The following is a 17814-nucleotide window of genomic DNA, read 5'->3' as shown; positions in this document are numbered from 1 at the left end:
ACGTGGAATTGATTTCTTGCAAAAGGTTTCCAATTGGTGTTTGAACATCTTAACACCTATTTTATTTCCGTAAAGGGTGAAATCAATTCTTATTTTTCATACTGGCAAAAAATAAGGTTCCACCTCTATTAATAGATCACAGATTCCGCACGCACAAATTTGGATCAAAATCGTTTAATGCAGCTGCCCCAAAGTGTTTGGAACCACACCCGCCCGGTTTCGTCTCTTGGCATCTCCATTCTGCCCCATCTCTGCCCTCATTGAAACCTGCCTCTATCATTGCAACCGTAAACACCGAAAACAGCGAAGCACTTACCCGACACGCAGAAGGACCAGTCATCTTTGCGTGTGCAAGGCCTCGGATTGGCGCAGGGAGGCTTCGACGAGGATTGGTGAGGGTCAGAGAATTAAACCGATGGGGAGGAGTCATTCAAAAGTGAAAGGTGGGAAACGAGAGTTGGCTGTCGGGGGCGAAACGGTTGACAACCTTTAGAGAGAAGGAGGACGGGGATTGGCTGAGGGAAATGGGGGTGAGCGAACTTTCGAGAAAGTCTGGGGGGGGGGAGGGGCTCGGGGGATATCAAAGTGGGAGAGCACGAGGGGGAGGGAACGGTTCGAGGTTCGTGCGTGAAGAACTAAAGCCTAGGCCGAGGGAATTGAGTTGTTGGTGTCCACAATAGAGGGTCTTAGTAAAGCACGCGGTGGGGGGGGGGGGGGGGGGGGGCGTGTGTCGACGTCGTTACACAACCACTGAAGTTTCAGTGTGAATGATATTTTACGACCAAATAAATTGCCATTATTAAGTGCGTGCGTGCGTGCGTTTTTTTGTTGGAAAAAAAATCTGGAATTGGGAGATCAACTTCTGATTGCGATGCGACCGAATCCGTTGACAAATACGAACCCTCCACCAACCGAGCGCAGCCCCTAAACGACGACCGATTTCATTTGCATCTCTCCCCGCGAGCTGACGAAGCATTCCCACGAGCTCCCCCTACCCCCGCCCCCACCAAGCCCGCCTGGCTGAATGCAGCTCTAGGGCACATATGCTTCCTTTAGCGATCGAACCAGCATGCGGACTTAGTTCAAGCCAGGCTATAAGGGGACTACTCCACGTGTCAAAGTTGGTTGAATGTTCGTCACGGGTTTGCGAGTGTGCGTGTGTGTAGCGGTTAGCGCGCTGCGCTACGAACCCACTCACTGCCAACATCAGTGACGATTATCTGAATCTGTCCTGGGCCTCCCCTAGGTCGACTCAGCCTGTGTGCCATTCTGGCCTGCATAGGTGCTCGCTCACAGCACTTGCCCCAACAGTCTGTTACAGGCTATACGGGGGCAATGCTCTTAGCGAGTAAGCGCCTATGAAGGCCGGCACGGCACACGAGGGGGTGGGTGGCCAACACCACGTCCGGCCGCCTTTGTCTCCCCAGTGGCGATGTTTCCACATCGCACCAGGTACTCATTTGAGGCCGAGTCGCCCTAGGAGAGACCCAACACCACCGCTCCCCTCAATTACATCAATTACCTCGGGCACGCACGCCCACACGGCTGGCACAAATGTCACGGGGTCAAGAGGTCACCAATTAAGACTCTTAACTCAGAGGACGATGGGCCGAGATGTTCGACCAATTTGCTTGATGAGTCATCTCGCCTTAGCAGGGGGGGGGGGTGGCTGAGAGCGGAGTGCCCTTGGAAGACAGAGCGAGCTCGCGAGCGAGGGAGGGGACATCACTCTCACGCGCTCACTCCCTCACTCACTCACGCACTCACTCCCCATTAGGCAAGGAAGTAGACAGCACCCGAGGGAGTGAGGGAGAGGAGGAGGAGGAGGGGGGTGGCGGTTTTTGGGCACCGTCGAACAAAGGCGGCGGCCACCGCGTCGCGCGCCTTGAGATGCGCTTCCTGTCGTTATTAGGAAGTCACTGGAGCTATGGCGCGTTTAAATCATCAACTAAATTGACAACCTCGTTTCTCTTTGGAACTTATTTTTGTTTGCGTTTAATTTGTTGGCCTTTCCCCGCACCTCCGATTGTCACGGTTGGCTACGTACGGTGCGAAAGAAGTGCAAAATACTTACAGACATAAGGGGGATGGGGTGGTACTCAAAGGTACATGATTGTTAGAATCCAAATTACAACCATCACCTCTCCTGCCTCCATTCACAAATACAACACGTGGTCATCACCAACACAACAATAAGTGTCCCTCCTCTTCATTCACAAATACAACACGTGGTCATCACCAACACAAAAATGTGTCTCTCCTCTTCATTCACAAATACAACACGTGGTCATCACCAACACAACAATAAGTGTCCCTCCTCTTCATTCACAAATACAACACGTGGTCATCACCAAGACAACAACAATAAGTGTCCTTCATCTTCATTCACAAATACAACACGTGGTCATCACCAACACAACAATGTGTCTCTCCTCTTCATTCACAATTACAACACGTGGTCATCACCAAGACAACAATAAGTGTCCCTCCTCTTCATTCACAAATGCAACACGTGGTCATCACCAACACAACAATAAGTGTCCCTCCTCTTCATTCACAAATACAACACGTGGTCATCACCAACACAACGATCATTGTCCCTCCTCTTCATTCACAAATACAACACGTGGTCATCACCAAGACAACGCTCATTGTTCCTCCTCTTCATTCACAAATACAAACACGTGGTCATCACCAGAACAACAATAAGTGTCCCTCCTCTTCATTCACAAATACAACACGTGGTCATCACCAACACAACAATAAGCGTCCTTCATCTTCATTCACAAATACAACACGTGGTCATCACCAACACAACAATGTGTCTCTCCTCTTCATTCACAATTACAACACGTGGTCATCACCAAGACAACAATAAGTGTCCCTCCTCTTCATTCACAAATACAACACGTGGTCATCACCAGTACAGCGATCAGTGTTACTTCCTCCTCTTCATTCACAAATACAACACGTGGTCATCACCAAGACAACAATAAGTGTCCCTCCTCTTCATTCACAAATACAACACGTGGTCATCACCAACACAACAATAAGTGTCCCTCCTCTTCATTCACAAATACAACACGTGGTCATCACCAACACAACAACAAGCGTCCTTCATCTTCATTCACAAATACAACACGTGGTCATCACCAACACAACAATGTGTCTCTCCTCTTCATTCACAATTACAACACGTGGTCATCACCAAGACAACAATAAGTGTCCCTCCTCTTCATTCACAAATACAACACGTGGTCATCACCAACACAACAATAAGTGTCCCTCCTCTTCATTCACAAATACAACACGTGGTCATCACCAACACAACAATAAGTGTCCCTCCTCTTCATTCACAAATACAACACGTGGTCATCACCAACACAACGATCATTGTCCCTCCTCTTCATTCACAAATACAACACGTGGTCATCACCAAGACAACGCTCATTGTTCCTCCTCTTCATTCACAAATACAAACACGTGGTCATCACCAGAACAACAATAAGTGTCCCTCTTCTTCATTCACAAATACAACACGTGGTCATCACCAACACAACAATAAGTGTCCCTCCTCTTCATTCACAAATACAACACGTGGTCATCACCAAGACAACGCTCATTGTTCCTCCTCTTCATTCACAAATACAAACATGTGGTCATCACCAGAACAACAATAAGTGTCCCTCCTCTTCATTCACAAATACAACACGTGGTCATCACCAACACAACAATAAGTGTCCCTCCTCTTCATTCACAAATACAACACGTGGTCATCACCAAGGCAACGATCATTGTTCCTCCTCTTCATTCACAAATACAAACACGTGGTCATCATCAGTACAGCGATTAGTGTTACTTCCTCCTCTTCATTCACAAATACAACACGTGGTCATGATCACCATCGACATCATCGGCTATGATCAATCTTTTCCTCCCACATAAAGCACGTGCTCATCATCAATCATCAATCCACCTCATTCATAAATAAAACACTGGGTTCGCGGTTCGACTCGAGCGGGCGCCCATCCTGATTATTACTGCGGTTTGTGCAATAACTGGAAGACTGCTACTACAGTACCAGCACGGTTGGCTACGGTGCGAAAGAAGTTCAATAATACACACGCGCTTGCTACTAGCAGGCGCCGACTTTGCGTCTCACTCTCTGTGGACGTTAAAGAATCCCCTGGCGTTGTTGGCAAGAGCACGCCCTGGCTCGTCGCGTGTCGGCGCCGGGGTCGACATTTGGCAAATTTGAAGAAAATGACACGAATTTGGATTATAGGTACAGAGACACCATCGGCTCGCTAATCGTGGAATACTGCCCCAAGTCTCCTCTGCGCTACGAACACGGCGACCCGAGTTCGATTCCCGCTCACGGCCCAACGCCAGTGACGATTGTTTGAATCGACACACGGCCTACCCCTAGGGCGACTCAGCCTCAAATAAGTGCCTGGTGCGGTGTACTAAACATCGCGGCTGGGCGTGGTGGTGCTGGCTACCCACCTCCTTTGTGGCCCGTTCTGGCTTTAATAGGTGCTGGCTAACAGCACTTGCCCCAACAGTATGTTCATCCTATACGGGGGATATTTGTCTTTGGATCTCCGTATGCCTCTCTGTGTGTACGACAGCTGTAAGTCGAGCAATGCATAGTCGCATGTAGAGGGGATTCAACCCGCATATAGCGCGCATTTTAGGTATAAATAGGTTATATAGAGAGAGCGTGAAATCGCACAAACTGAACCCGCACAGAGGGAGGGAAACCTGCAAACCTTTAACTCCACCAGCCGCATTTGTCTTCACGGGCCACCCGTGTCCTGGATTATCCTCGCAGCAAAAGTAGCTCCATATGTAGTAGCTACTACTCATGTAGTAGCTACAGTACACGTGTAGTAGCTACGGGTCCCGCACTTTCAAGGGCCCCGCGCTAAATGCTTTCAAGCTATCAATTCCGGTTCAGTGATTCTGCACTTGCTCTATTACTATAGTACTATACCCGCCTTCAACTTTTATGAACGACTGGGTGTTTAAGGTTAGCGATTTGTCGTATTATCTGGCCGTATAGCAATTGAAAAAATACAATTACTTTACAATGCAAATAAAAAAGCGTGCTTTAATATTTACGTGTTTTTTTTTAAATGCACGGCCCTTTAATAACATCATGCTACAAGCCCCGCACTCGCTTAATCCGGCACTGCGGGCCACAATCCTGCTGATGATGAAAGCCAAAACCGGCCCAGAATATCGTTGTTTAAAACAAGTTCTGCTGCGGGAGCGGTGGGGGAAACGACGGCGACACACAGACTCAGAAGCCCCGATAGGTCGATCGACCGAAACGTCGCTTTACTTTCACGCGGAGAAGACACCGACTGCCTTGCGTGTTTATCTATTCAATTACGCGAAAGTACCCCCTCGATGCATCCCCCCCCCCCCAAACCCCCCCAGCCGATTGGAATCCCCAATTACAGAGGCCAACACCGCCACGCGTGTCTCCTGCAATCATCGCCTCTCTGGGCTGACAACCCTCAGAGGTGCATTAGTGACTAATTCACTCTCAGGAATTACCGCCTACTTTGCTGGGGGATGATGGGGGGGTGCGATTCCCCACATCAACCAACAAGCACCTTCTCGTGCGCTTGTGTAATCAGCTCCGGGGGAGACAAAGGCGGCCGGGCGCGGTGTTGCCCACCGCCAAGATCTCGCGCGTCGTGCCGACCTCCCGCAGGTGTTCGCTAATGGCGCTTGCCCAGACAGCAGCCTGTGGGCTACGCGGGGAGGCGAGATCTCTGCCTTTATATTTTGTTGTGCAGGAACAAGAGGCGCCGGCGACCTGGGCTCGATTCCACGGCTACGGCTCACGTCAGTGGCCACTATCTGAAATTGTTGCGGGCATCCCCACCCAAGGCGGACTCGCCCTTAAATCAACACGTGGTGCGATACGTCAACATCAGAGCTGGGGAGATGCAGACAGCCAGCTATGGTCCTGGTCTCAAACACATCTCGTAGGTAGTCAACATCTCGCCTCGCCCGGTATGCAGGAGGTCGTGGGTTCGATCCCGACCCTGACGCCTGCTGTTGCTGCTGCTGTATATTTGGAGTTTGCGGTGTCTCTCTCCCACGTGGTCGCGTGGATTTTCCTCCGGGTCCTCTGGGTTTTCCCTCCACATTTAGAAATAGGCTTTAAATATGCTGTACATCTCCACGTGATAAGCCACTTCGTCAAGCTCTCATTTGTGATAGCTCAAAGAGCAATATAGCTAAGTGGGGCTTACCTGGTAAAATAAAAATACACTTGTTACAGTTTTTTTTAGTTCAGTAACCCGGCGCTGTCAAAATCAGAATCTTCATTCGGACTGGAGGAATCCGATGAGCTATGAAGCTCTTTTTCACAGGTGTCCGCGAGACGTTCAGCTGCGGGGGCACCAGCGAGGCGATGGTGGATCACCGCACACACGGATGTCGTGAAACTCCCTTCCTTCCCGCGGGCGTCGAGTAAGCGCCGTAGCCTCTGCCTCTGCCTCGAGAAGGCGGTTCAGCAATTGGACTGGTTTCACAGCTGTTTGATCCGTCTGTGCGGGGATTGAGCGTTGTCCCCTCGCGCAGGGCGTGAGGTTTTTTACGGGTGTTCCAGTTTCCTCCTCCCCCACGTGTATCACCACTGCCTCAAGCAGCGCCACCACCATCGACACAACCATCTCAACTAAACTACACACACTTTAAATTAACCAGGTAAGGCGCACTGAGCTATAGAGAGCTATTTTGCAGAAGCGACCGGCGCGTGGGGCCCTGAAATCTCGTCGCCTGAAAGCCCTCATCACGGATGGCTCGCAACACCCCCCCCCCCCCCCACAAATCCTCCCCCCACCCCCCAAATATATGGCTCTCTATGTAACTCTGTGTCTCCATATACCTCTATAGATCTCTATGTAACTAACTGGATCTCTATGTAACTAACTGGATCTCTATGTAACTAACTGGATCTCTATGTAATTATATGGATCCCTATGCAGCTCCATGGCTCTCTAAGTAACTCTACGCCCTGTAACTGCCCCCACTGCTGACGGACTTTTGGGCCGTGGCCGTTTCTTGTACCAGAGCCGCTTCGCTCGGTGTGGCTGCGCGGTGTGGCTGAGCGGTGTGGCTGAGCGGTGTGGCTGGGCGGTGTGGCTGAGTGGTGTGGCTGGGCGGTGTGGTTGAGCGGTGTGGTTGCGCGGTGTGGCTGGGCGGTGTGGCTGAGCGGTGTGGCTGGGCGGTGTGGCAGAGCGGTGTGGCTGAGCGGTGTGGCTGAGCGGTGTGGCTGAGGGGTGTGGATGGGCGGTGTGGCTGAGCGGTGTGTCTGAGCGGTGTGGCTGAGGGGTGTGGCTGAGCGGTGTGGCTGAGCGGTGTGGCTGAGCGGTGTGGCTGAGGGGTGTGGATGGGCGGTGTGGCTGAGCGGTGTGGCTGAGCGGTGTGGCTGGGCGGTGTGGCTGGGCGGTGTGGTTGTGCGGTGTGGCGAAACGCTGAGCGTCGCAGTGCACCTCCCATCCTCGTGCCCTGGCCTCGATTCCCTGGGCCAGGGAAGTCACAAGCACGTGTGTCGGCCCCCACCACCGCACCGCTAGGGGACGCCGCACACGCCGATATCGTTTTGCCGAACGTTAGCCCAACGTTTGCCGAACGTTAGCCCAACGTTTGCCGAACGTTTGGTGATTGTTCAGCACCCCCTTCTGTCCCCGACGTCCACGCCGGACGACCTCATGGTGAACGGAGTATCGTGCGTTTTTACTGAACGCCGTAAATATTTTAAATATTTTTTTAAATTCACTCGGGGTTATTGCGAGACCTGCCACTTTGTCAACCCCTTATCAGTGCCCTACCTTATTACAGACCAATTCAGACCTTATTGGTCACCCCGTGCCCCTTATAAATCTCAACATTCATCCTACAAAGTCCCTTCACAAGGGAGAAACACAAACAAATGGACAATGTGTTTTCGCCCCGTATTGAAACGGCTGTACGCCGTATGGACCTGAAAACTCAATTTCCCTGTACAATAATACGGGGTTAAACCGTTCCGTGTTGACAGCTATGGACCTGTCACTTCATCACCTCCCCGGCTGGTGGAAAATCCACGTTCCTATGGCGAGGGGCGAGCCACAGGCTCTCCAACGGGTCAATTTCTCCCACAAAAAGCAGTGCTCGTTTTAAGCGACATGATACACAGCCACGAAGATGAACGACGCGGCCATAGTTTACGATAAATGAAACAACGTCACGGTACATTCACGAGGATGTGATTGGTCGCGAAAGCCTACGTGCTAAACTCATAAAATGTTATTATTGTTGTTAGTCCACTGCTGGACGAAGGCCCTCCCGATGTTTGCTTTCACCAAACTGCACCCGTCGGTTGTGAGTAGGTTACAGGGCGATGGGGGCGCCCAGGATTGCGTCATGCATCATTCGCCGCTGATGTTAGCCGTGGCAGGGAATTGAATTGAGGTCAGTGGGGTTCAGAGTGCACGAGCCACACGCACAAGACAAAGATCCCCCCTATAGCCCGAGCAGACTGTTGGGGCAAGTGCCTACGAAGGCCGTAACACACGCAAATAAAGACACAGATCCCCCGTATGGCACGAGCAGACTGTTGGGGCAAGTGCTGTATGCGAGTATCACCTATAAAGGCCGGCACACACTAACACACACTAACACACAAAGACAAAAATCCTTCGTTTAGACTGCACAGACTGTAGGGGCAAGTGCTATTATCGAGCACCTATGAAGGCCGGCACGGCACACGAGGGGGTGGGTGGCCAACACCACGCCCGACCGCCTTTGTCTCCCTAGTAGCAATGTTTACACATCGCACTAGGTACTAATTTGAGGCCGAGTTGAACCGGGTGAGGCCTAGAACCGGTTCAGATCATCTTTCATTTACGCGCCAGGTTCGTAGCGCAGCGCGCTATCCGCTACACCACCACTCCCCCCCCTCACACACACACACACACACTTCTGGCTGTCACATTTGACCCGCGCATCGCGCATCTGACACTTCTAAGTGTCGCGCACGCGTGCGATTTCCCTGGTGACACGCACGAGCAGCGCGCCTCACAGACAGCGCTTTACCGCACGGCAATTGATCAGCGATCGTATCGCAAGGAGACGGCATAGCGCCTTCTGGGCGAGGGGCATTGGCCCTCAACAACCACGTAGAGCAGCAGCAGCAGCAGATGCACTGAACGAGACGCAACTTCGTAGCACTACCTCGCCTGGTGTACAGGAGGGCGTGGGGGTTCCATCCCGACCCTGACGCATGCTGTATAATTAGAGTTTGCACGTCTCTCTCTCTCTCTCCGTGGCGAGATGGTAACTACCTCGCCTGGTGTACTGGAGGCATTGGGTTCCATCCCGATCCTGACGCCTGCTGTATATTTGGAGTTTGCGGTCTCTCTCTCCCCGTGATCGCGTAGATATTTCTCCGGGTCCTCCGGGTTTTCCCTCCACATTCAGAATCAACGTCACGCGTTTAGGGCATTTGGCTGCTACGAATTTCCACACGATGATCATGAGCCACTTCGCTGAACTTTCATCTGTGACGGCCAGGTCGCTTCTGAAAAAAGAGCTTCACAGCTGAGTGGTGCTTACCTGGTAAAATAAAGCAAATATATATACATACCATAATAATCAACACGTTGCGTATCAATAACACTGTGTGTGTGGCCTTAAACGTGAACACATATGTAATAGGCAACGTTTCGGGTAACGACCCTTCTGCTTAGCGCAGTGTATATGACATCAGCTATTCGATAACTGATCCGGTGAGGTGTGACGATGCAGCCGGTAGAAAGCGGGCTGTGACACCCTCGTCAGGATGAATTGATGACGATGAATCAAGTGATTTGCTGCTGCTGATGAGGGTGGTGGTGCTGATGTTGATGATGATTTTGATGAATGAATGGACGATTTGACTCCGACGATTCCGATGAAGAATCAATTATGTTGATGAACAGATGACGTCTATCATGATGAATCGATTCGCGTGATAATGATTAATTGATTTATCTTATTTAGCTGATGACAATGCTGATGCTGTGTTTGCTGATGATGACAGCGATACTTGTCATTATAATCACGACAGATCGATAGCAATCCCCCTCCTCCTGCTCCCTCCTGCCCCCTCCACCCCCTCCACCCCCACCTCCGACGACGAGGACGTGACAGGATCCTCCTTAAATAGTCACGAAACTGAGCGAGACTCTCCTAGGGTAAAGCAACGAAATAATAATAATCGTCACCATCATCACGAAATCACCAACCAACAAAGGCAAAGATGTACCGTATAGCCTTAACCGACTGTCGAGGCAAGTGCTGTTAGCGAGTAGCACCTATGAAGGCCGGAACCCACAAAAATGAAGACAAAGATCGCCCGTATAGCCTTAACAGACTGTTGGGGCAAGTCCCGCATGAGCACACGAGGGGAGGGGGGGGAGGTGACCAAGGCCAAGCTCGTCCGCCTTCATCTCCCCAGTGGCGATGTTTACACACCGCACCCGGCACTCCATTGAGGCTGAGTCGAGCTAGGGGAGGCCCAGGACCGGTGCAGATGATCGTCACCTGGGTGTTGGCGGCGGCGAGCGGGAATCGAACCCCGGGCCGCCGGGTTCGCATGGGCAGCGCTAACCGCTGCACCACTGCTCCCCATACTAACAGATCCTCCGTGCAGCCTTGAGCAGACGTCCGGGGCATGTGCTGTTAGAGAGCGAGTGGCACCTACGAAGGCCGGCAGGGCTCACGACGTCAGGGGGCAGAGGAGGCAGGGTGGGGGGGCTGAGACCACGCCCGGCCGCCTTTGTCTCCCCAGTGGGCGATACTCTGCCGCACCGCGTGCTCGGTTGAGGCTGGGCTCAGAGTAATCGTCACTTGGTGCCATTACCACCAGTGACATCACCACTAGTGACACCACCAATTACCATCACTACCAGTGACGTCACCACCAGTTATCATCACCACCAGTGACGTCACCACCAGTTATCACCACCAGTGACACCGCCACCAGTGACGTCACTACCAGTGTGACATCACCAGTTATCATCACGAACAGTGACAACGCCACCAGTGACGTCACTACCAGTGACACCACCACCAGTGACGTCACTACCAGTGACATCACCAGTTATCATCACCAACCGTTACGTCACCACCAGTGATACCGCCAGTGACGTCACCACCAGAGACCATCACTGGCAGTGATACCGCCAGTGACGTCACCACCAGTGACCATCACTGGCAGTGATACCGCCAGTGACGTCACCGCCAGTGACCATCACTGGCAGTGACGTCACCACCACCAGTGACACCACCAGTGACACCAACAATTATCATCACCACCAGTAATACCACCACCAGTGACACCACCACCGACACCACCACCACCACCAAGACGATCGCCGTCGCTCGCCACCACAGCGCAAGCGCAGCAGCGTCCGACGCGTTACCGTGAGCGGGATGGTGCAGGTGAGCGACGTGATGGTGATGAGCACCAGCAGGACGAGGTTGTTCGCCTCCTCTCCCCGCAGGATCCTCCTGCGGCTCGACGAGACCCGCGCCGCCACCGGCACGTGCCGTCCCACCTGATGGCTCTCGTCCTCCTCATTCTCATTCTGCTGCTGCTGCTGATTCTGCTGCTGCTGCTTCAAAAAGCGAGGCGCTGCGTTGCCGCAGGCAGGTGCCGCGTGGAGGCTCCGCTTCCTCTTCCTGTTCATCATCTTCAGGAGTCCGTGCATCACCGACGCGTTGCACACGATGATGGTGAGGCAGAGCGCGGCGAGGATGGCCGCGTAGAGCACGGAGTAGGCAGCGTCCCAGCCTCCGCTCGCCTTCATGTCCACGTAGCACCACGTGCCCGGCTCGTAGAGCTTCACCTGCCCGAAGCCCAGCAAGGGGGGCAGGCAGAGTGCCAGGCTGAGCAGGTAGGAGAGGCGGATCGCAGTCCACGCGGACGCGCGCCGCACCACGCGCTCGTACAGGTACGGGTGGCCGATGGAGAGGTAGCGCTCGACGGCCATCGCGCAGAGGATGGCGAGCGTGGCCACGCCGAAGAAGAGCAGCATGAAGCTGAGGTAGCCGCACAGAGCGTGCCCTCCGAGAGCCACCACCGTCTTGTTGTGGGCGTAGGCGGTGAGAGGCACGGGCCCCGTGAGCGAAGAGCCCAGGAGGTCGGTGAGCGTCAGGCCGAAGACGAGGGCGTAGAAGGCGGTGCGCTTGGTGGCGCGACGCGCCGACAGGAGCAGCGCCAGGGCGATGATGTTGCCCGAGACGCCGACCGTGAAGACGACGGCGCTCGACGTGGCGTTGTAGGTGGGCGGGATGAACGTGGAGTTCTTGTCGAAGCCCGGCATGGTCGATGCGTGGGATGGGGGGGGTTGAGGGTCGATGGAGGTCGAGCGGTTGGTTGACGAGTTGGTTGGTTGAGCGGTTGGTTGACGAGTTGGTTGAGAGGTTGGTCGGTTGACGAGTTGGTTGGTTGAGCGGTTGGTTGACGAGTTGGTTGAGAGGTTGGTTGACGAGTTGGTTGAGAGGTTGATCGGTTGACGAGTTGGTTGGTTGAGCGGTTGGTTGACGAGTTGGTTGAGAGGTTGGTCGGTTGACGAGTTGGTTGGTTGAGCGGTTGGTTGACGAGTTGGTTGAGAGGTTGGTCGGTTGACGAGTTGGTTGGTTGAGCGGTTGGTTGACGAGTTGGTTGAGAGGTTGGTTGACGAGTTGGTTGAGAGGTTGATCGGTTGACGAGTTGGTTGGTTGAGCGGTTGGTTGACGAGTTGGTTGAGAGGTTGGTTGACGAGTTGGTTGAGAGGTTGGTTGACGAGTTGGTTGAGAGGTTGGTTGACGAGTTGGTTGAGAGGTTGTTTGAGAGGTTGATCGGTTGGGAGGTGGGTGATTAGTTGATCGGTTCGCTTGGTTGGTTAGGAGCTTGGTTGAGAGGTGAGCTGTTGCTGCTGCTGTGGTGACTTCTGCTCCCCCCCCCCCCCCCCCCCAGCTGCTGTCGGGAATACAATGAGAAGCGTGGATGAGGACAGCGAGGATGTTGATTGGTGGCTGATGGTGTTCCAGAGCTACCACCAACAGCAGGATGGGGGTGACGTCTGCTACAACAATCACCAGCAACGAGACGGCAATGGAATCACGACCAATCGAGTTGACGATTGCTGCAACCTCCGTCAACAGCAACGATAGTGGTGACATTAACTACATCAAGAAGATCTGGGCGATGGATCACACCACCCACGCTTACACTCGGGCGGTGTGAGCATGGGTGGGAGGCAGTTCCGGATTATCCTCGTGGCAAAAGTAGCTACTACATATGTAGTAGCATACTACATATGTAGCTACTACATATGTAGTAGCTACAGTACACGTGTAGTAGCTACGGGCCCCGCACTTTCAAGGGCCCTTCGCTAAATGCTTTCAAGCTATCAATTCCGATTCAGTGATTCTGCACTTGCTCTATTACTATAGTACTATACCGCCTTCAACTTTTATGAACGACTGAGTGTTTAAGTTTAGCGGTTTGCCGTATTATCTGGCTGTATAGCAAATGCAAAAATACAATTACTTTACTGTGCAAGTTAAACATTTGTGTTTTAATATTTACGTTTTTTTTTTTATTTAGGGCCCTTTATAACATATGCTATGTGTGTACACGCGTGTGTGTGTGTGTGTACACGCGCGGGTGTGTGGTGGGGTAGCGGTAGTGTAGCGGTTAGCGCTCTGCCCGGCGAATTTGGCGACCCGGGTTCGATTCCCCGCTCACGGCCAACACCGGTGACGATTATCCGAACCGGTCCTCGACACAGCCTCGAATGAGTGGCCTGGAGCGATGTGTAAGCGTCGCCACTGGGGAGACAAAGGCGGGCGGGTGGGCGTGGTGCTGGTCACCCCCCCCCCCCCTCGTGTGCCACAGTGCCGGCCTTCAAATGTGCTCGCTAACAGCACTTGCCCCAACAGTCCGTTAAGTCTACATGGGGGATCTTTGTGTCTTTGTGCGTGTGTGTGTGTGTGTCTGAGTCACCTAACACACACGGGGATTATTGTCTTGACAGATACCACTCTGTGTGGTATCAGATATCGCGTCTCGGACCGACAGTCTAATGACACAAAGCCAAAGATCCACCCCCACACCACACCAGTGGTGTGGCGAGCGAGCAGAACCTTTGAAGGCCGCCAGTGTGGGCACACGTGGGGGTTGGGTGAGCAGCAACCACGCCCTGCCGCCCCAGCGGCGATGTTTACACACCGCACCATGTACTCATTTGAGGCGGAGTCGACCTAGGGGAGGCCCACGACCGGTGTTGGGCCGTGAGGGGGAATCGAACTCGGGCCGCCGGCTTCGTAGCGCAGCGCGCTAACCGCTGCGTTAGCCTCTCTAATTTATGCGCCACCGCGCTAACCGCTGCGCCACCGCTCTCCCCACAAGTCTAATGACTCACACACACACGCACGTACGCATCACAACATCGCCACTGACACACTTAGGCGTGTGGCCAACAATGTTTGTTGAGCACGTGTGTTAAGTGTGTGTGTGTTGATGCATGAGGGTGTGAGCGTGTCAGTATATCAGTGGGTGAGTGTGTCAATTGGTGACCGCGTCGGAGTGTCAGTGGGTTCACGTGATTGTCAGTCCGTCAATGCGTGAGCGTGTCAGCGTGTGAATGTGTCAGTGTGCGTGTCAGTGTGTGAATGTGTCAGTGTGCGTGTCAGTGTGTGAATGTGTCAGTGTGCGTGTCAGTGTGTGAATGTGTCAGTGTGCGTGTCAGTGTGTGTGAGCGTGACAGTGTGAGTGTGAGCGTGACAGTGTGAGTGTGAGCGTGTCTGTGTGTGAATGTGTCAGTGTGTGTGAGCGTGTCTGTGTGTGAATGTGTCAGTGTGCGTGTCGGTGTGTGTGAGCGTGTCTGCGTGTGAATGTGTCAGTGTGCGTGTCGGTGTGTGTGAGCGTGTCAGCGTGTGAATGTGTCAGTGTGCGTGTCGGTGTGTGTGAGCGTGTCTGTGTGTGAATGTGTCAGTGTGCGTGTCGGTGTGTGTGAGCGTGTCTGTGTGTGAGCGTGACAGTGCATGACAGTGTGAGTCTGTGCGTGTGAGTGTGTCACTGTGTGAGTGCGTGTCAGTGCGTAACAGTGCCAGAGTGTGTGAGCGTGTCAGTCTGCGTGTGAGCGTGTCAGTGCGTGACAGTGAGCGTGTCAGTGCGTGACAGTGAGCGTGTGAGTGCGTGTCACTCTGCGTGTCAGTCTGCGTGTGAGTCCGTGCCAGTGTGCGTGAGTGTGCGTGAGTGTGCGTGAGTCTGCTTTTGAGTGTGTCAGTGCGTGACAGTGTGAGTGTGAGCGTGCGTGTCAGTGTGTGAGCGCGTGTCAGTGTGTGTGAGTGTGCGTGAGAGTGTGTGTCAGTGTGTGAGCGTGTCAGTCTGCGTGTGAGTGCGTGCCAGTGTGTGTGAGTGTGTGTGCTAACACGTGTTGTCGTGTGAGTGTGTGTGAGTATGTGTGAGTGTGTGTAAGTGCGTGCCAGTGTGTGTGAGTGTGTGTGCCAGTGTGAGTGTGTGAGTGTGTGTGAGTGTGTGCCAGTGTGTGTGAGTGTGTGTGTCAGTGTGTGTGAGTGTGAGTGAGTGTGTGTGTGCTAACACGTGTTGTCGTGTGAGTGCTTGCGTTGGCACGGACGTGAGTGTGTGCATGAGTGGGTGCTAAGTGTGCTCTCTGTTGCTGTGTGCGTGTCTGCGCGAGTCTCTCTGTGTGTCTCTCTATGTGTGTACGTGGCTGTGTGTATGTATGCGCATGTGTGTGTGTGCGTTTCTGTACGTGGCTGTGTGTATGTATGCGCATTTGTGTGTGTGCGTGCGTGTACGTAGCTATGTGTATGTATGCGCATGTGTGTCGCGTTTAGGCAATACGGAAATATTTGTCTGTATCTGTCCCTGACCGTGTGTCTGTGTATATAAGTGTCGTAAGTGTGTGTGTCTGTGTCTATGTGCGACTGTGTGCATCCTCGTGTCTTAAGTGTCTGGAGATGCACGCGTGCACCTACCGGGGAGCGGTGGTGCAGCGGTTAGCGCTACGCTGCGCTACGAACCTGGCTACCCGAGTTCGATTCCCGCTCACGGCCAAGACCCAGTGACAATTATCTGAACCGGTCTTGGGCCTCTCCTACGTCGACTCGGTCTCAAATGAGTACCTGGTGCGGTGTGTAAACATCGCCACTAGGGAGACAAAGGCGGTCGGGCGTGATGCTGGCCACCCACCCCCTCGTGTGCTGTGCCGGCCTTCATAGGTGCTCGCTAACTTTACTTGCCCTAACCGTTTGTTCAGTCTATATGGGGATCTTTGTATTTGTGTATATGTATGTCTGTAGGTGTGTGTATGTTTGTCTGTATGTGTGTATGTTTGTCTGTATGTGTGCATGTCTATCTGTGTGTATGCATGTCTGCATGTATGTGTGCTTCAGTATATGTCTATCTGTATGTGTGTGTGTGTATGTTTGTCTGTATGTACGTGTGCGTGCGTGCTAATACCTGTCCGGACGCCTCCCCCCTGCGTCGACTCAGCCTTAAACGAGGACCTTGCGCGGTGTGCACATACATCAGCACTGGGGAGACAAAGGCGGCCGGTCGTGGTGCTGGACACCCACCTCCCCCTTGTGCCCCCCTCCTTCTTCTTCTGGACTTAATAGTTGCTCACTCACGATATAAGAAGACTCTATGGGGCATCTTCCTGTTTAAATACACGTCTGTCTGTCCGTGTGTTTCTATGTATGTGCATACGCGACTGTGCATCTGCGTTTATGTGTTTGTGAGCAAACTGTGCGTCTGTATGTTTGTACGTGTGAGTTTGTACAACCGTGTCTATACATGCGGCTGTGTGTGTGTGTGTCTGTGGGCTAAGGGGGAACTTTAGTAGAGCGCACCGGTTGCTTGAGACCCTCGGGTTGCGTTCAGTGAGAAGTGAAGCAAAAACCCCGTTCCCCTCTCTCTCCCCAACACCACCACCCAGCCACTCAGAGGCGCACCCACCCGTAGCTCCCCCCTCCTCCCTCCATCCCTCCCTCCAACCCTCTCCTCCCCATCCCCCTTCCTCCATTTATACATCCATCCTCCCTCCCAAATCTCCCTTCTCCTCGTCCTCCACCTCTTACCTCGCCCCCCTCCCACACCCCCCGTCCCACCCTCTTTGTATTCCTCCCTCCTCTCCCTCCTTCTACCTCCCCCGGCTCCTACCCACCTCCCCCCCAATCTCCCTCAACTCTTCTTCCACGCATCCATCCCTTCAATCTTCATTCATCCACCCTTGCTTCATCCCTCCCTTCTCTCGGACTGAAGTGACACAACCGTGTCGTGCGCACACACACACACACATCACGCGCACACACACATCGCACGCGCACACACATCGCGCGTGCGCGATCAGAATCGCACCTATTGTCTCCGCAGGTGCTGATCTTTGCACACCGCACCAGGCATTTGTTTGAGGCTCGGGGAGGCTGGTTCAGATAATCGTCACTGCTGTTGGCGGCCGTTAGCGGGAATCGAACTCGGCTCGCTGGGTTCGCAGTACGCGTAGCGCGCTAGCCGCTGCGCCACCGCGCTCCACACAAATCACCAAAGACAAAAATTCCCCGGATAGCCTTGACCGACTGTTGGGGCAAGTGCTGTCAGCGAGTAGCACCTATGAAGGCCGGCACGGTACACGAGGGGGTGGGTGGCCAACACAACACCCGGCCGCCTTTTTCTCCCCAGTGGCGATGTTTTTACACAACGCACCAGATACTCATTTGAGGCCGAGTCGACCTAGGGGGGCCCAGGAC

At 53.3% G+C, this 17814-nt stretch overlaps 1 protein-coding gene and 2 long non-coding RNA genes across 3 annotated transcripts in view; 1 reads left to right on the top strand and 2 right to left on the bottom strand.

Annotated features, from left to right (window-relative positions):
• LOC116947107 (prostaglandin E2 receptor EP2 subtype-like) overlaps nucleotides 1-13001 on the bottom strand; it is a 48831-nt gene extending 35830 nt beyond the window's left edge. Inside the window, exon 1 of the mRNA XM_076070489.1 lies at nucleotides 11472-13001. Within this exon, the coding sequence (XP_075926604.1) occupies nucleotides 11472-12374 (903 nt within the window). The 5' untranslated portion in view covers nucleotides 12375-13001. The remainder of the gene's footprint in view (nucleotides 1-11471) is intronic.
• LOC142929339 (uncharacterized) overlaps nucleotides 1-17814 on the bottom strand; it is a 335621-nt gene that overhangs the window by 35830 nt on the left and 281977 nt on the right. The gene's annotated exons all lie outside the window — the stretch shown is intronic.
• On the top strand, nucleotides 12204-13603 carry LOC142929338 (uncharacterized). The gene is made up of 2 exons (XR_012945620.1): nucleotides 12204-12333; nucleotides 13010-13603. It is a non-coding gene; the product is annotated as an uncharacterized LOC142929338 (long non-coding RNA).

Source organism: Petromyzon marinus, chromosome 29 (assembly GCF_048934315.1).
Source record: "Petromyzon marinus isolate PM22_M1 ecotype Great Lakes invasive population chromosome 29, UKy_Petmar_22M1.pri1.0, whole genome shotgun sequence".
Taxonomy (NCBI): Eukaryota; Metazoa; Chordata; class Hyperoartia; order Petromyzontiformes; family Petromyzontidae; genus Petromyzon; species Petromyzon marinus.
The sequence above is the reverse complement of the archived record's forward strand: the minus strand, read 5'-3'. Positions and strand labels throughout refer to the sequence as shown.